This window comes from Macaca nemestrina, chromosome 7 (genome assembly GCF_043159975.1).
Source record: "Macaca nemestrina isolate mMacNem1 chromosome 7, mMacNem.hap1, whole genome shotgun sequence".
NCBI lineage: Eukaryota > Metazoa > Chordata > Mammalia > Primates > Cercopithecidae > Macaca > Macaca nemestrina.
In genome coordinates this window covers 70,751,989-70,767,854 of record NC_092131.1, presented here as the reverse complement: position 1 = coordinate 70,767,854, position 15,866 = coordinate 70,751,989, and the positions used below count along the sequence as shown (strand labels likewise).

The following is a 15,866-nucleotide window of genomic DNA, read 5'->3' as shown; positions in this document are numbered from 1 at the left end:
TGTGGGGAATATGTTAGACTTTTCAAGGATAATGTCAAATGAAGAAATAATATAGGATTACGTAAATTTAAATAAACATTTAATGTAGTTAAATATGCTACAAATATTTATTTTACAAGAACGTTTAGCATTTATTTCTTGAGCATGAATGAGTGAATTTTTTATGTTTCTACCATGTAGTTTGGAAAAATCCCTATTCCTGGGTGATTTCTAATTTATTTGGAATGAAAAGAATAGGTGTCACACAACTCTTGACCATGCTTCCTCATTTTCTTCAGATACACTTCTTAAGTTTCTACTTTCATTTATTTTCTCCTGTATTCTTCTTCTTTCTCCAGTGTCAGCTTACAAAAATCACATGCCCAAAACAAGCCCAACTCAGATGTCAGCAGCTCCATGAAACATTCTTTCTCCCATAGCCAAAATAATCTGCTCCACCTTTGAATCCTAATAGATCACTTAGTTATTACATTTTAATACTTAATAATTTTATATTAAATTTAGTTGAAAATGTAAAGGATAATTTAGTAGAGTGTATCTCTACTTTATCGTCACAGTTAGTGCTATGCCATATTCGTTTTCTTGGGCCATAATTTGTGTCCTCAGTAACACACACTGTGATTTGATTGCATTCTGACCAAATATTTTTTTACTGGCTATAAAAGATACACAGTTTAATATGTAGATCATGTGTCTCCTGAAAATAAATGCCACATAATATGTGTCACAGAATTTTCATGTAAATTTTTTAAAATGTGATAGGTGAATTAAGTTGTCATACAGCTCATGATGGAATAGACATGGCAATGTAAAAAAATCTGCACTCAGTCAGTATTTTATCATATTTGGAGAATTTAGTTTCAACAAAACTATCTGCTAAATTAAATTAATGTTGATTAGGAATGCCTTGATATTATGGTTATTTTATTTATTTTTAAGAGTGTTTTGATTTTATAATTGTATTATTTATGCATGAAGTGTGTATACTCAATTTTACATTTGTACACAGACATCATTCGGCAATCTAAGTCAGTATCAGGAGTCTGGTAAGACTTTTTCTTCCAAAACATTTTGTATATTACTCAAAGTTGTGAAATATTGATACATACTGACTAATATTATTTGGATCAGAGGCAGAAGAAACCAGAGGAGTAGGAAATGTCATTTTGGATGATAGCTGCATTGTGATTGTAACATAATAAGTAATGATTTTTTATTCATCCATTATGACAACTATCCATTTGTCAAATAATCTAGAAAGAACTTTTTCCTGATCTTAAATCAGTATGTGTCCTTATTAGTTGTTTTGTAAGTATTCTAATTTTAAAATAGATAAATTAAGGAATGGTTTTTAACTTTTTCCTCAATGATGGGTTTAGTACTTTATTTGTTTAATCCCCCATGTATCTTCCTATTGTCCTGATTTACAGCACACCATTTTATAGCCTGTGTAATTATTATGTGAAGTGTTTTACATATTTATATTGAAATCTTATATTGAAATGGCAAGATATTTCAAAAATTTTTTGAACACAGATGCTTCTATTGGCTCATTGAAACTTTTACTTATTTTTTTTACTTATATTCTCTTATATTCTTTACTTGTATTCCAAATAGGTGAAAGTGATCATTTCACATACCTGTTACCACTTTTACTTATAAGTAAAATTTGATCAAAATGGGAGAAATTAAAAACACTTAATTCTTTATCTGTTTCCAAGTCTTGGCACTCTGGCTATTGCTTTTTTCCCTATAAAATTGTTTCCTTAGATATTTTTAAAAACTGGAAATATTTCTGAATGTACACCTTATAATTTTTATTTTAAAGTATTGATAAAATGTGATCATACAATATCATATTGTAGTTTATTTAGAATCCAATATGATTTTTAGAAGCACACTTTTATTCAACCAATAGATGGATAATCAGAACCATTTGCTCAAAGAATAATTTTAAATATGGTTCGACCTTAATTTTATAAAAGTGTTTTTGTGATTTATATAACATTCAGATTAATAAAGTAACTGAAAATTGTAATTGAATTTTTAGAATACTATAAGCAATGTTTTTATTTATTGTACTTACCATTACTTTTACTTACCATTCTTGTTGCCAAAAAAAAAAAAAAACCACCTTGTATTTTAGAGAATACAGTGATATTATTTACATTAATTCATGTGGCTTGGTGAAAAAAATGCTATAACTCCTTTACTTAATGGGATTCTTCCCCTGTGGCAGTGCAAACGGCTAGAGCAGGAGCTTCATCATCTGAAAGAGCAGAACCAGACTTCAGCAAACAACGTGAGACATCTGACTGCTGAAAACAATCAAGAACGTGCTCTGAAGGTAAATCTCCGTTCCTTCTTGCAGGCAAATTAAGGTTGTAAGCCCTTGGTGCCAGCTTTCTGTGCTGCATATATCAGTTGTGTACATTGCAGCAGAAGTGAGCTGTGGTGTTTGCCAACAACCCCTTCTTTAAACACAGATACAGCACCCTTCTGTTAGGGTATATTTTATTTCATGTATGTGTATGTGAAAACAACACATTTTCTGAATTTCGAGTGATGGTATATTAATAACTTTTAGTACATGTTTATTCTGTTTCTTTTTTATATCATTACCTTTTGCAGTTAATAAAAAGTGACCACATTAAAAGAAAAAAATTAAATTATGGGCCTTTGCTTTGCATCAATATTTATTGTAATAATTTTTAAAAGGACTTTTGTAATATTAGTCACCCACAGAACTGACAGTCCTTGAAGAATATGTGAATGTGTTTGGGAAATGAAGAGGTACTTAGAATGTTACAGTAAAAGAGAAAGAAAGATGTTAAATAATAAATTCAACTAGAACTTTCAACAAGTGAAATACACGTTTCATAACAAAAAGTTCTGTCCCATTGTAATATAGATCAAGTAATTATGAAAAAGGACATGGTTTTAATTCTCCTAATTATATTTTTTTCTTAAAGTGCTTGTGACTTTTCATTTTACTTTTTGTCTTTTGCCCAGTTCTCAGTATAGTGCCTGTACACAGTAGTTGTCTCTACCCTCAAGGTGCTTGCATTCTCATGCTAACCTGCTAAGGTTTAAAAAAAGAAATCCATGAGAAACAGAAAAGATTCATCATTGTTTTTATTGTATAATAAGAAAAGATTTGCTACCAAGAAGGTTATATTCTACTTCGCTGTCTTAATTTTTTTTTTTTTTTTTTTTTTTTGCTGCATATTACAGAGCAATATCATGGCATTAGCTGTATAACTCACTAAGCTGGAATCATGTACCAAAATTGAGGAAAATTGTGACATTTTAATGTAGAAAATATTTTTAATCTGTCTAAGAAGTATAAGATTTGGTAGAAGTCAGATTTTTCCACAAAATGTATTTAACTTCATTTTGATATTTTTAGTGGTAGGCTTATAATATCTTTGTTATTATTGTTTAATGCACTTTCTGCTTTAGATAGATGAAAATGATAAGTGAGAAAGGAACAAATTATAGATTGCTGTGATTATTTCTAATTACCCCCAAGGAATTTACTATTTTATGAAAAGTAGTAATAATTTTTAAAATGTATACTTGCAAAATAGAAAACATTATTTGAAAAGCAGCTTCCATAATGTATGCTAATTTGTCAGTGTTAATTTGTCAGTGTTAGGGGACAGATTTAATGGGCTTAATATGATATGGCAGTCTCCATTTAAAACAGTGCCTAAAATAAAAATTCTAGTTTGTTAAGTATATGTTAATTTCATGGTCTTTATTCTGGCACTTCTGGTTGTGTGTTTCTGTTGAATTTAGTGAAATGATAGCTGCTATTTATGGAGAGAGATAAGGAAATAGATGGAATAATTTTTTTTTTTGAGACAGAGTGTCACTCCATTGCCCAGGCTCGAGTGCAGTGGTGTGATCTTGGCTCACTACAAACTCTGCCTCCTGGGTTCAAGCGTTTCTCCTGCTTCAGCCTCCTGTGTAGCTGGGACTACAGGTGCCCACCACCACGCCTGGCTAATTTTTGTGTTTTTAGTAAAGTCGGGGTTTCACCATGTTGGCCAGGCTGGAAATAGATAAGTTCAAAACAAACATTAAACCCCCATAAGATAGAAATTTCTGCTAACTGTAGACTACTATCTAATTTAAAACAATATAGCTATATTTTCACTCCTGACAAATATACTATATTAAAATCTTTTCTAGTTGCTCATCTTTTTTTGCAAAAGTCTCAAATTTTTCTGTTGTCTTTTAATCCTTCGTAACATTCATTAAGTAAGCTAGCTTAAATTCTTGGTAAAGATGAAAGGAAGAATTAATTTTTTAAAACTTACCAACTCAATCTTTATTAAGCATCTGTGTTCATTTAAGCTTGTTTTAAAATGGTCTGTCTTGCATAACACTGACAAATTTTTTATTAATTTTATGCCATATTTCCTCATGAGAAACTCTAAATTTTTTCTGAAAATTAGGTCAATTATAAAACATTTGCTTTATTCTGAATCATTTTTTAAAAATTACTCTTACCTTCCAGGAAGTTTTTGTTTTTTATTTGATGCATTAATTATAGCGCTATGTACCTTTAAGTTGTCATATGAGTTAATGAATAATAAGTTTACTACCAAGCTATCTGGTGAGTGAACAGTTTGCCTCCTTTCTGAGCAATATGTTTATCTTTTACAACTTATTTATAAGTATCATTTTTCGGTTAACTGATTTAATATTTAATTAGTATCTAGTAAGTGTCAGAAACAACCTTTAAAAACGATTCACTGTCTCTAAAGCTTTCAGTCTGCCAATAATATTTTTAGTATTATAAATAGTACTGTTATGAATATCACTATTAAATGTCAACTTGAGTAGGGTAAAAACTGAAAAATTCATGCTTTATTTTATTGAATTACACGGAAATTCCTAAAGGTAACGATTCTAGAGATATATTTGGGGGAAAACAATCACAATTAGTAGTCATAGATTACATAGAATTTTCCAAAATAGTTATAGCAAAATCAGTTATCATGCAAGGAAATACTTTTTAATAATCTAGTGTCATTTTAATAATAATGTCTGTTTATTCTAATAACCAGAGATTTTTTTCTAAATTACTTTTTATGATAGAGACTAAGATAAGATTTTTACTGATCATTTATAAGCATTCTTTTTAATGTAGGATGCAGTTATGCTAGATAATTTTGCAGGCCGGGTGTGGTGGTTCACACCTGTAATCCCAGCACTTAGGGAGGCTGAGACGGGTGGATCACTTGGGGTCAAGAGTTCGACATCAGCCTGGCCAACATAATGAAAACCCGTCTCTACTAAAAAATACTAAAATGAGCAAGGCGTGGTGGTGGATGCCTGTAATCCTAGCTACTCAGAAGGTTGAGGCAGGAGAATTGCTTCAGCCCAGGAGGCAGAGGTTGCAGTGAGCAGAGATTGTGCCACTGCATTCCAGCCTGGGCAACAGAGTGAGACTCCATCTCAAAAAAAAAAAGAAAAAGAAAAAGAAAAAAAAATTGCAAGGCATAGCACTGTTTCTCCTACTTTTATATTTTCTATTTTCCCTAATAACAAGTAAAACACAGTGGTATCTATAGGATAAGAGACTGAATTATATTGATACTAGTATATATTCTGAAAGTTACTTTTTTAAAAAACAGCTTATTTTCTTGTTTAAAGTAAATTTTATCTACTTAAGAAATTGGTTTCTGGAAGAACATGTTTTTGAACACGTGATTTTGTTTGTTTCTTCATTCTGAAACAGAGTCTCACTCTGATGCCCTGGCAGGAGTGCAGTGGCTCGATCTCAGTTCACTGCAACTTCTGCCTCCCAGGTTCAAGTGATTCTCTGGCCTCAGCCTCCCAAGTAGCTGGGATTACAGGCATGCACCACCACGCTCACTAATTTTTGTATTTTTAGTAGAGATAGGGTTTTACCACAATGCCCACCCTGGTCTCGAACTCCTGGCCTCAAGTGATCCGCCTGCCTTGGCCTCCCAAAGTGCTGGGATTACAGGCATGAGTCACCAAGCCCAGCCTTGAACATGTAATGTTTTTAAAATAAATTTGCATTAGATATAAATATGTAGACATCAAACTTAATAAGGAAATTCATATATATTGCCTTTCTATCCTTTCTTCTTTTTTTTTTTTTTTTTTCGTTATACTTTAAGTTCTGGGGTACGTGTGCAGAACATGCAGGTTTGTTACATAGGTATACACATGCCATGGTGGCTTGCTGCACCCATCAACCCATCATCTACATTAGGTATTTCTCCTAATGATATCCGTCCCTTAGCCCCCCACTGCCAGACAGGTCCCACTGTGTGATGTTCCCCTCCCTGTGTCCATGTATTCTCATTGTTCAACTCTCACTTATGAGTGAGAACATGCAGTGTTCGATTTTCTGTTCCTGTGTTCGTTTGCTGAGAATGATGATTTCCAGCTTCATCCATGTCCCTGCAAAGGACATAAACTCATCCTTTTTGATGGCTGCATAGCATTCCATAGTGTATATGTGCCACATTTTCGTTACCCAGTCTATCATTGATGGGTATTTGGGTTGGTTCCAAGTCTGCTATTGTGAACAGTTCTGTAATAAACGTAAGTGTGCATGTGTCTTTATAGTAGAATGATTTATAATTCTTTAGGTGTATACCCCGTAATGGAATTGCTGGGCCAAATGATATTTGTAGTTCTAGATCCTTGAGGAATTACCACACTGTCTTCCACAATAATTGAACTAATTTACACTCCCACCAGCAGTGTAAAAGTGTTCCTATTTCTATGCATCCTCTCCAGCATCTGTTGTTCCCTGATTTTTTAATGATCACCATTGTAACTGGCATGAGATGGTATCTCATTGTGGTTTTGATTTGCATTTCTCTAATGACCAGTGATGATGAGCTTTTCTTCATATTTTTGTTGGCTGCATAAATGTCTTCTTTTGAGAATTGTCTGTTCATATCCTTTGTCCACTTTTTGATGGGGTTGTTTGGTTTTTTTGGGGGTAAATTTGTTTAAGTTATTTGTAGGTTCTGGATATTAGCCCTTTGTCAGATAGGTAGATTGCAAAAATTTTCTCCCATTCTGTAGGTTGCCTGTTCACTCTGATGGTAGTTTCTTTTGCCATGCAGAAGCTCTTTAGTTTAACTAGATCCCATTTGTCTATTTTGACTTTTGTTGCCATTGCTTTTGATGTTTTAGTCATGAAGTCTTTGCCCATGCCTGTGTCCTGAATGGTATTGCTTAGGTTTTCTTCTAGGGTTTTTATGGTGTTAGGTCTTATGTTTAAGTCTTAAACTGTCTTGAGTTAATTTTTGTGTAAGGTGTAAGGAAGGGGTCCAATTTCAGTTTTCTGCATATGGCTAGCCAGTTTTTCCAACACCATTTATTAAATAGGGAATCCTTTACCGATTGCTTGTTTTTGTCAGGTTTGTCAAAGATCAGATGTTTGTAGATGTGTGGTGTTATTTCTGAGGCCTCTGTTCTGTTTCATTGGTCTATATATCTGTTTTGCTACCAGTACCATGCTGTTTGGTTATTGTAGCCTTGTGTAGTTTGAAGTCAGTTAGTGTGATGCATCCAGCTTTGTTCTTTTTGCTTAGGATTGTCTTGGCTGTGTGGACTCCTTTTTGGTTCCATGTGGAATTTAAAGTAGTTTTTTCTAATTCTGTGAAGAAAGTTCGTGTTAGCTTGATGGTGATAACATTGAATCTATGAATTACTTTGGGCAGTATGGCCATTTTCATAATATTGATTCTTCTATCCATGAGCATGGAATGTTTTTCCATTTATTTGTGTCCTCTGTTATTTCCTTGAGCAGTGGTTTGTAGCTCTCCTTGAAGAGGTCCTTCACATCCTTGTAAGTTGTATTCCTAGATATTTTATTCTTTTTGTAGCAGTTGTGAATAGGAGTTAATTCATAATTTGTCTCTCTGTCTATCCTTTTTAAGAATTATTTTCATTATTATTATAATTTTTTTTTAGGTTAGCATCTCACTCTGTCACCTAGGCTGGAGTGCAATGGCACAATTACAGCTCACTATAGCCTCAACCACCTTGGCTTAAGTGATTCCTCCACCTCAGCCTCCCACATAGCTGGAATCGTGGCATGTGCCACCATGTCCAGCTGATTTTTTTATTATCTGTGGAGACGAAGTCTCAAACTCCTGGGCTCAAGTGATCATTCCACCTTGACCTCCCACAGTGTGGGGATTATAGACATGAGCCGCCATGCCCAGCCTCCTTTTTAATTTATTAATTTACCTTCCTACTCACACATTTCCTTCCTATAATTGGAACTGTCCAATGTAATTCCATTGAAAGTGAATCTTCCTTAGATTATAAAAGAGCTCTGATTGCTGATAAAACTTTGGTATTTATTATTTATTATCTTTACATCCCAATCAACCTAAGAAGAATAACTCATTTTAATCTTGTTGGGTCCTACCCTCTTGACATACTGGTTTTCTTTCCTCTCTTCCTGTTCTTCTCTTCTCTTCTCTTCTCTTCTCTTCTCTTCTCTTCTCTTCTCTTCTCTTCTCTTCTCCTCTTCTCTTTCTTTTCTTTCTTTCTTTCATTCTCACCATGTTACCCAGGCTGATCTCAAACTCCTGGGCTCAAGCAATCCTCCTGCCTCAGCTTCCCAAGTAGGCAGTTACAGGCAGTTACTCCTGTGACTGGCTTTCTGTAGTTTACTGTCACTGTATCCCCATTTTTTTCCCTCTTTGTTTGCTCTTTCTTACTTAGTCTTAATTGTTGGTGCTTATTTTTCTATTTCTAAAGAATAAATGTTTTCTGGGTTAGTTGTTTCCTCATTCTTATTTTTTAAAATAAACTTTGCTTTTTAGAGTAGTTTTAGATTCACATCAAAATTGCAAAACACAGAGTTTCCATATACTCACTGGTCCCACAGACATACAACCTCTCCCACTATCAACATCCTGCACCAGAGTGGTATATTTGTTATAGTCATTGAACCTACATTGACACATCATCATAACCAAAAGTTCATAGTTTACATTAGAATTCACTTGGTGTTGAACATTGAGTGGTTATTGATAAATGTATAATGTTGTGTAGTCATTATAGTATCATGCAGGACAGTTTCACTGCCCAGAATATCCTCTGTGGTCTGCTTGTTCATCCCTCCTGACCAGCTTTTTGCTGTTTCCATAGTTTTGCTTTTTCCAGAATGTCATATAGTTGGAATTATAGAATATGTAGCCTTTTCATATTGGCTTCTATAACTTAGTAATATGCATTTAAAATTCATAGATATCTTTTGATGGCTTTACAACTTTTTTTTTTAAGTACTTAAAATATAGGCCTTTTTTTTTCTCTTGCTCAAAAAACAAATCAGGATATAGTTGCTTAATGTTCTGTCAGTGGCTCATGGGCTAAGAGGTTTGTTGGTGCTAAACTCTTAGCACCAGCTAAATCACATTTAATTGTGTGGATATACCACAGTTTATTTAGTCAGTCATCTACTGAAAGGCATCTTTGTTGCTTCCAAGTTTTGACATTTATGAATAAAGTTTCTATAAACACCCATGTGCATTTTGTTTGTATGGACCCAGGTGTTTTCAACTCATTTGAGTATGTACTAAGGAGTACAATTTCTGGATCATATGTAAAAATATATTTAGTTTTATAAGAAGCTGCCAATTTTCTTCCAAGGTAGCTGTACCATTTTGCTTTTCCACCAGCAATGAATGAGAACTTCTGTTGCTCCATATTCTCACCAGCAGTTGGTGTTTCTTTTTTGTAGTCTTCTCAATTTCATCTTTCCCTATGGCATCACCTATCATTTTTGTCCTAATGATCCTATGTCTGCTCTTCCACTTGAATATCTTAATGTCTGCTTAACCACAGCAAGTTTGAATCCAAACGCCTAATTTGACTCTGTAAGCCTTCTCCCCGGGAGGAAATCAAGACCTGAGTCAAACACTATTGATTGTATAACTCAACATTTATTTCCAGTCATACTCTCCTTTGCATGACTCTGTTGTAGACACTGGAGAAGTTAAATACTTTCTCAGCTTTTCTTTTTACCAGTGAGACATAAAAATGAATCTACAGTAGTAGGGGAGGAGGAAAGAGGGATATCTTTGTAAAAGTTTTTGTTTTCCTTAGATAAGGGCAGATGAAGTAAACATCACTCCTTCCTCCCTTCTTATTACGTGCTGTCTGAAATTGCAGCAGTCATTTTATAGTCATGAGACAAAGACCAAGGGTAGCTGGCTATAACACCATTGAACCTCTTAGCCAATGAGCCACTGAAAGAACATTAAGCAACTATATCATCAGCAACTTTTGGGGGGGCAAGATAAAATAGCCCTATATTTTAAATCATTCTTTATGGTTTTCTATTATTTACTGCCAAATTGGTCTATTAACATCTATCAATTAATGGTACTACCATCCTTCTAGGCATGTAGGCTAAGACAGTTGACATAATCTTCATATCCTTTCAAGCTTTCCCCCACCACAAAGCAATTCCGTGTTCAGTCTTGACAGGAATGTGGTGGTTCTTTCGTATTTTTATGCCCTTTTTTTTTTTCTTTAAGCGACAGGCTCTTTCATTTTGCCCAGGCTGGAGTGCAGTGGTATAATCAAAGCTCACTATAACCTCCAATTCCTGGGCACAAGTGATCATTCTGCCTCAGTCTCCTTAGTAGCTATGACTACAGGTACATGCCACCACACCCCACTCATTTCTAAATTTCTTGTAGAGACAAGAGTCTTGCTATGATGCCAGGCTGGTCTCAAACTCCTGGCCTCAAGCCAGGCCTCCTAACTGGGCCTCGCAAAGTGTTGGGATTGCAGGCCTGAGCCACTGTGCCCAGACTTCTCTGCCATTTTTATTGTCTATCCTATGTTAAATTCATGTTCTAGATGATCGTACTACCCTCCTAACTAATTATTTCATCCTCAGTTTCTCACATCTTAAGCAGTTGTCATGCTGCCATCAGCTATCATTCTAAAACATAGGTGACACTTTTCTACTCAAAAACCTTTGCTAATTCTTGCATTTTCTGCAATGTAAGAAGATATAGATATCTTGAGTGACCCTCCTGATAAAAATAATGAAAAAGGACAGTGATTATTTATTTATTTATTTATTTATTTATTTATTTATTCATATTTTTTTGAGACAGCGTTTCACTCTTATTGTCCAGGCTGGGGTGCAATGGCACGATCTTGGCTCACCGCTACTTCTGCCTCCCAGGTTCAAGCGGTTCTCCTGCTTCAGCCTCCTGAGTAGCTGGGATTACAGGCATGCGCCAACACACCCGACTAATTTTGTATTTTTAGTAGAGATGGGGTTTCTCCATGTTGGTCAGGCTGGTCTCGAGCTCCTGACCTCAGGTGATCCGCCTGCCTTGGCCTCCCAAAGTGTTGGGATTACAGGCGTGAGCCACTGCACCTGGCCCAATAATTTATATTTTAAGAGTATTTTAAAAATATACTCTTGAGAAAGCAATAAAATAAGGAATCTCCAAAGGCCTCAAACAAAGCAGAAATGAAACACACACACACACACACACACACACACACACGGGAAATAAGTAATTGCCTGAAGCTGTCTTTCACTCTGAATAAATTTGTCAAATCTTGGTAAATTTGATCTTCTGTATTAGTGGCTGCAAGGGCAAGATAGATAGGAGTTAGAGCTAAGAGCGCATTTATGCCAGTGAGTGTTATAATGAGACATCCTCTTCTGAAACTAGTATTCTTGATGGTCACACCATTAGTGTTTACGTGAACAAGAGGCAAGCCCTTCATACAAATAAGATAGCAAGGGAACTTGACTTTCTTGACTGTGAAGGGGGAAAAATCTCTGAGAATTTATTATCCACAGCCAGCTTTTGGGCAAATTTAGAACCACATAGGTAGCCTGAATTTTTGCTGCATGTGTGGTTCTAAAAGCTGAGGACTTAATTTAAATGGTCCTGCCCTGAAGGTGCCCACAGACAACAGACCAAAGGAAACTGTCTTCACATTAAGCATCTAATAATTCCTATATATAAGTTTCAAAGACCCTGAGCTCACAGAAAACGAAATCAGAAAATGCATAAGAGAAAAAGGCACTTGTAATGAAAGTCAGCAAAAACATATAGCAACAAAATCATATAGTTCAACAAATAGTTCCGATATTTTAATGTCTCCATCACAATATGATATAAGCATGTTTATTATCTTTTAGGAAAAAAGAGAGACTTAAAAAGAAGAGCAAGTAAACTGAATAAAAATGACTTAAAATCCACTCAGTCATGTTTAGTCAAATCTAACTCAATCACTAGATTGAACGTATAGAAATGTAAAGTAAAATAACCAAAACTAAACATATAGCAAATAGATTGAACAGCAGATTACAAACAGTTTAGGAAAATATTAGTAAACTGAAAGATCAGAAGCAAGTATGAAAATGGAAGCCAGAGAGACAAATACATGAAAGTTATAAAAGAGATGTTAAAAGACACAAAAAACAGAGGAAAAGAGCTAAAATAAATCTATTCAGAATTTCAGAGAAGATGGCAAAGGGAATGAGGAAAAGGCAAGATACAAAGAAATTATGACTAACATTTTTAAGAATTATCAAATGACAAACACCTCAGATCTAGGAATTCCAAATGAATTCTCATTATAATAAAGGAGAAAAAAAAACCCACTGGAGAACATAGGAATTAAAGAAAAGCTCTTAAAAACAACCTATTAGAAACACGTTTATAAAAGATAGCAGACTCACTGAGTTCTCCATGGCAATAATGGAGTAGTACTTTGAATACAGTGAGAACAAGAAGAATAATGCATTAGATATTACACAGAGAGAGTAATTCTCAAGAACAAGAATGAAATAACAGTTCTATAAATAAAAAGCTTCGGTTGCATTCTGTTGCCTGTGGAATGAAAATTCAAGCTTCCTCTAAGTATGGAATTTAGGACTCCATACTGTAGTTTTACCCTGCTTTTCTTTTTCTTTTTCTTCTTGAACTACTTCTCTCTCTTTTATAAACCCCAGATATTTCCCACTACTTAGAGTTTCCTAAATGTTCTTTAATTTCTTCTGGTGTTTGCTTTTGTTTTGACTTTACTTTTTTCTGTCTTGATTATTAGTTAATTATTTAAATGTCATTTTCCATAAATCAGAAACTTCTTGGATATGAGGAATCATAACTTTTATGATGCTAGTCCCTTGGAATTTAGCACATTGTTTATATCATATTATACAACCAGTTTTTTAAATAAAAAATCTATTTTAATATATCCTAGTTGAAGTCAAGATATTTATTATCCACAGTGTTCAAGACATGGATAACATGGAATTATTCTGCTATAATATTGTCTTAATAATCACTAACTGTGCCCAACTAAAACTCTATAGAAGGATTTCTATTTTGTGCTAACATTTCTTAGTTTATAAACTGGACAGTACCATTACAGGAATTCTGGTTTTTACTATTGGCTTAAAAATATTGATAAAAGAGCTTCTGTTTGTTCATTTTGTCCTTTGCTGTTTGTAGTATACTGCAAGATAAGCTCTTTTAAGAGACTAAGTAAATAGCAAGCACCATTTATTGTACGTAATAGTAAGTAATAATACAATTGTTAAGAGGAAATCATTTGTTGAGGCTGGGCACGGTGGCTCACGCCTGTAATACCAGCACTTTGGGAGGCTGGGGCGGGTAGATCACCTGAGGTCAGGAGTTCGAGACCAGCCTGGCCAACATGGCGAAACCCTGTCTCTACTAAAAAGCTCAAAAATTACCCGGGTGTGGCGGCACACGCCTGTAGTCCCAGCTACTCAGGAGGATGAGGCAGGAGAATTGCTTGAACCCAGGAGGTGGAGCCTGCAGTGAGCCAAGATCACACCACTGCACTACAGCCTGGAGAGCAGAGTGAGACTGTCTCAAAAAAAAAAAAAAAAAAAAAAAGAAGATGAAATCATATATTGAGATGAGTTGTTAGCCTTTTTCTTATAGCAGCCACGTTAATGTACTATCTTTGATATGCCCAGATGGATACCTTCTATTGACAGTGGAGTATGGTTGTGAGTTTTTTATTTCCTTTTTTTTTTTGAGACAGAGTCTGTCTCTGTTGCCCAGGCTGGAGTGCAGTGGTGTGATCTTGGCTCACTGCAACCTCTGCCTCCCAGGTTCAAGTGATTCTGTGCCTCAGCCTCCCGAATAGCTGGGATTATAGGTGCCCGCCACCACGACTGGCTAATTTTTGTATTTTAGTAGAGACAGGGTTTCACCATGTTGGCCAGGCTGGTCTTGAACTCTCGACCTCGTGATACACCCACCTCGGCCTCCCAAAGTGCTGGGATTACAGACATGAGCTATCGTACCCGGCTGATTGTGGGTTATTTTTTATAAGATAATTCTAGTAATAGGTTTTAATTTAAAAATCCTGAATTTACCATTTACTAGCTATGCAGCATTGGGAAATTCAGAAATTCCATGAATATTGGCTCCTGCATTTTTACGATAATAAAAGCAGGGAGATAGTGTTACAGCTAATAAAATATATGTGTAATCTATTATAAAATATGACGTATTATGCCAATGTTACATTTGGTGTAGGTATCAAAGACCTGTGTTCTTGTCTTTGTTCTGCTATGACCAAACTGTATGATGTTTGTCAAAGTATTTTTATCTTCAAAATGAGGAGGTTGAATAACATTTTGTCATTTAAATTACAAAATAATGTGATTTTATGAATTTGTAGTGTGGTATCATTGTTTTACTTATTTATTCAACAATATATATTTGTGAGTTGGTCTGAATTCAGGCCTATATACATTCTTAATTAAGAGAAGAGCAGTCATTTTCAAGCTAGTATGGTAATAGGTAGAATGACCATATAGTTTATCATTAAGACATTTTTGAGAGCAAAAAGTGTATGATTAATATTTACACCAAGACAACAGGGTTATGGCCACAAAGGGATCCTTATGATGATGGAAGAGTTCCGTATCTTGATTGTGGTGATGGTTATGTCAATTTACGTGTGATAAAATTGCATAAAACCACACACACACACACACACACATACACAAGTGCATGTAAGACTGGTGAAGTCTGAATAAGCTCGGTGGACTCTGTCACAGTGCCAGATTAAGATACTGTACTGTGGTATTTAGATATTATATTGTGATGGTATAAGATGTTAAACCATTGGGAGACATCAGGTAAAGGTACCTGTGATCTTCGTGGACATTTGAACTTCCTGTGAATTTATAATGATTTCAAAATACAAACTTACTTTTAAAATGTGAGTTACGTAGTCCAACCTATACTCAAGGGGAATGGATTACATAAGGACATGAATTCCAGGAGGCAAGGATCATTTGAGGCATGCTAGAGGCTGCCTATCACAACTTGGGTGTATATAAACATCATAAACTTAATATACCAGAAAGCAAATTCCTGGTCTTACCCACCCCAAAACTTGGTCATTTTGCAGACTCTATCTGAACAGAACATTCTTTTAACCTAGCAGTGGCTTAGGCCAAAATCCCAAGAGTTAGCCTTGACTCCTGTCTTTCTGCTGTGTTCCACATTGTCTCTGTAAACAAATTCTCTTGGCTCTACTTTTAGTACATATCAAGAATTTAGCCACTTATTACCTTTTCCATTGCTACTTCTATCTTTCAAGCCCCTGTCATCTCTTGCCCGAATTATTGCGAAAGTCCCCTAATGGTCTCCATTTCTTTCCTTGTCCTTCTCTATTCTCAGCACAGCCTCCAAAATGATCCTATTAAAATGTAAATTAGATTACCTTACTATTCTGCTAAGAACCTTCCTATGGCCTGCCATTTCACTCGAGGATAAACCTACATGATCTCTTGATCTGACAGTCCCCTTATA

At 35.0% G+C, this 15,866-nt stretch overlaps 1 protein-coding gene across 24 annotated transcripts in view; it reads left to right on the top strand.

Moving 5' to 3' along the window:
• The window catches only part of LOC105478006 (mirror-image polydactyly 1), a 402,680-nt gene that overhangs the window by 168,602 nt on the left and 218,212 nt on the right, over positions 1-15,866 (top strand). For 20 of the 24 annotated variants that reach the window (XR_011625931.1, XR_011625930.1, XM_071100286.1 and 17 more), the window contains one exon: positions 2,240-2,347. The exons of the other annotated variants lie outside the window; for them this stretch is intronic. Coding sequence is in view for 18 of the 20 variants with exons in the window: in XM_071100286.1 (XP_070956387.1) it covers positions 2,240-2,347 (108 nt within the window). In the remaining 2 variants the exon portion in view is untranslated. The remainder of the gene's footprint in view (positions 1-2,239; positions 2,348-15,866) is intronic. 24 annotated transcript variants of the gene reach the window in all.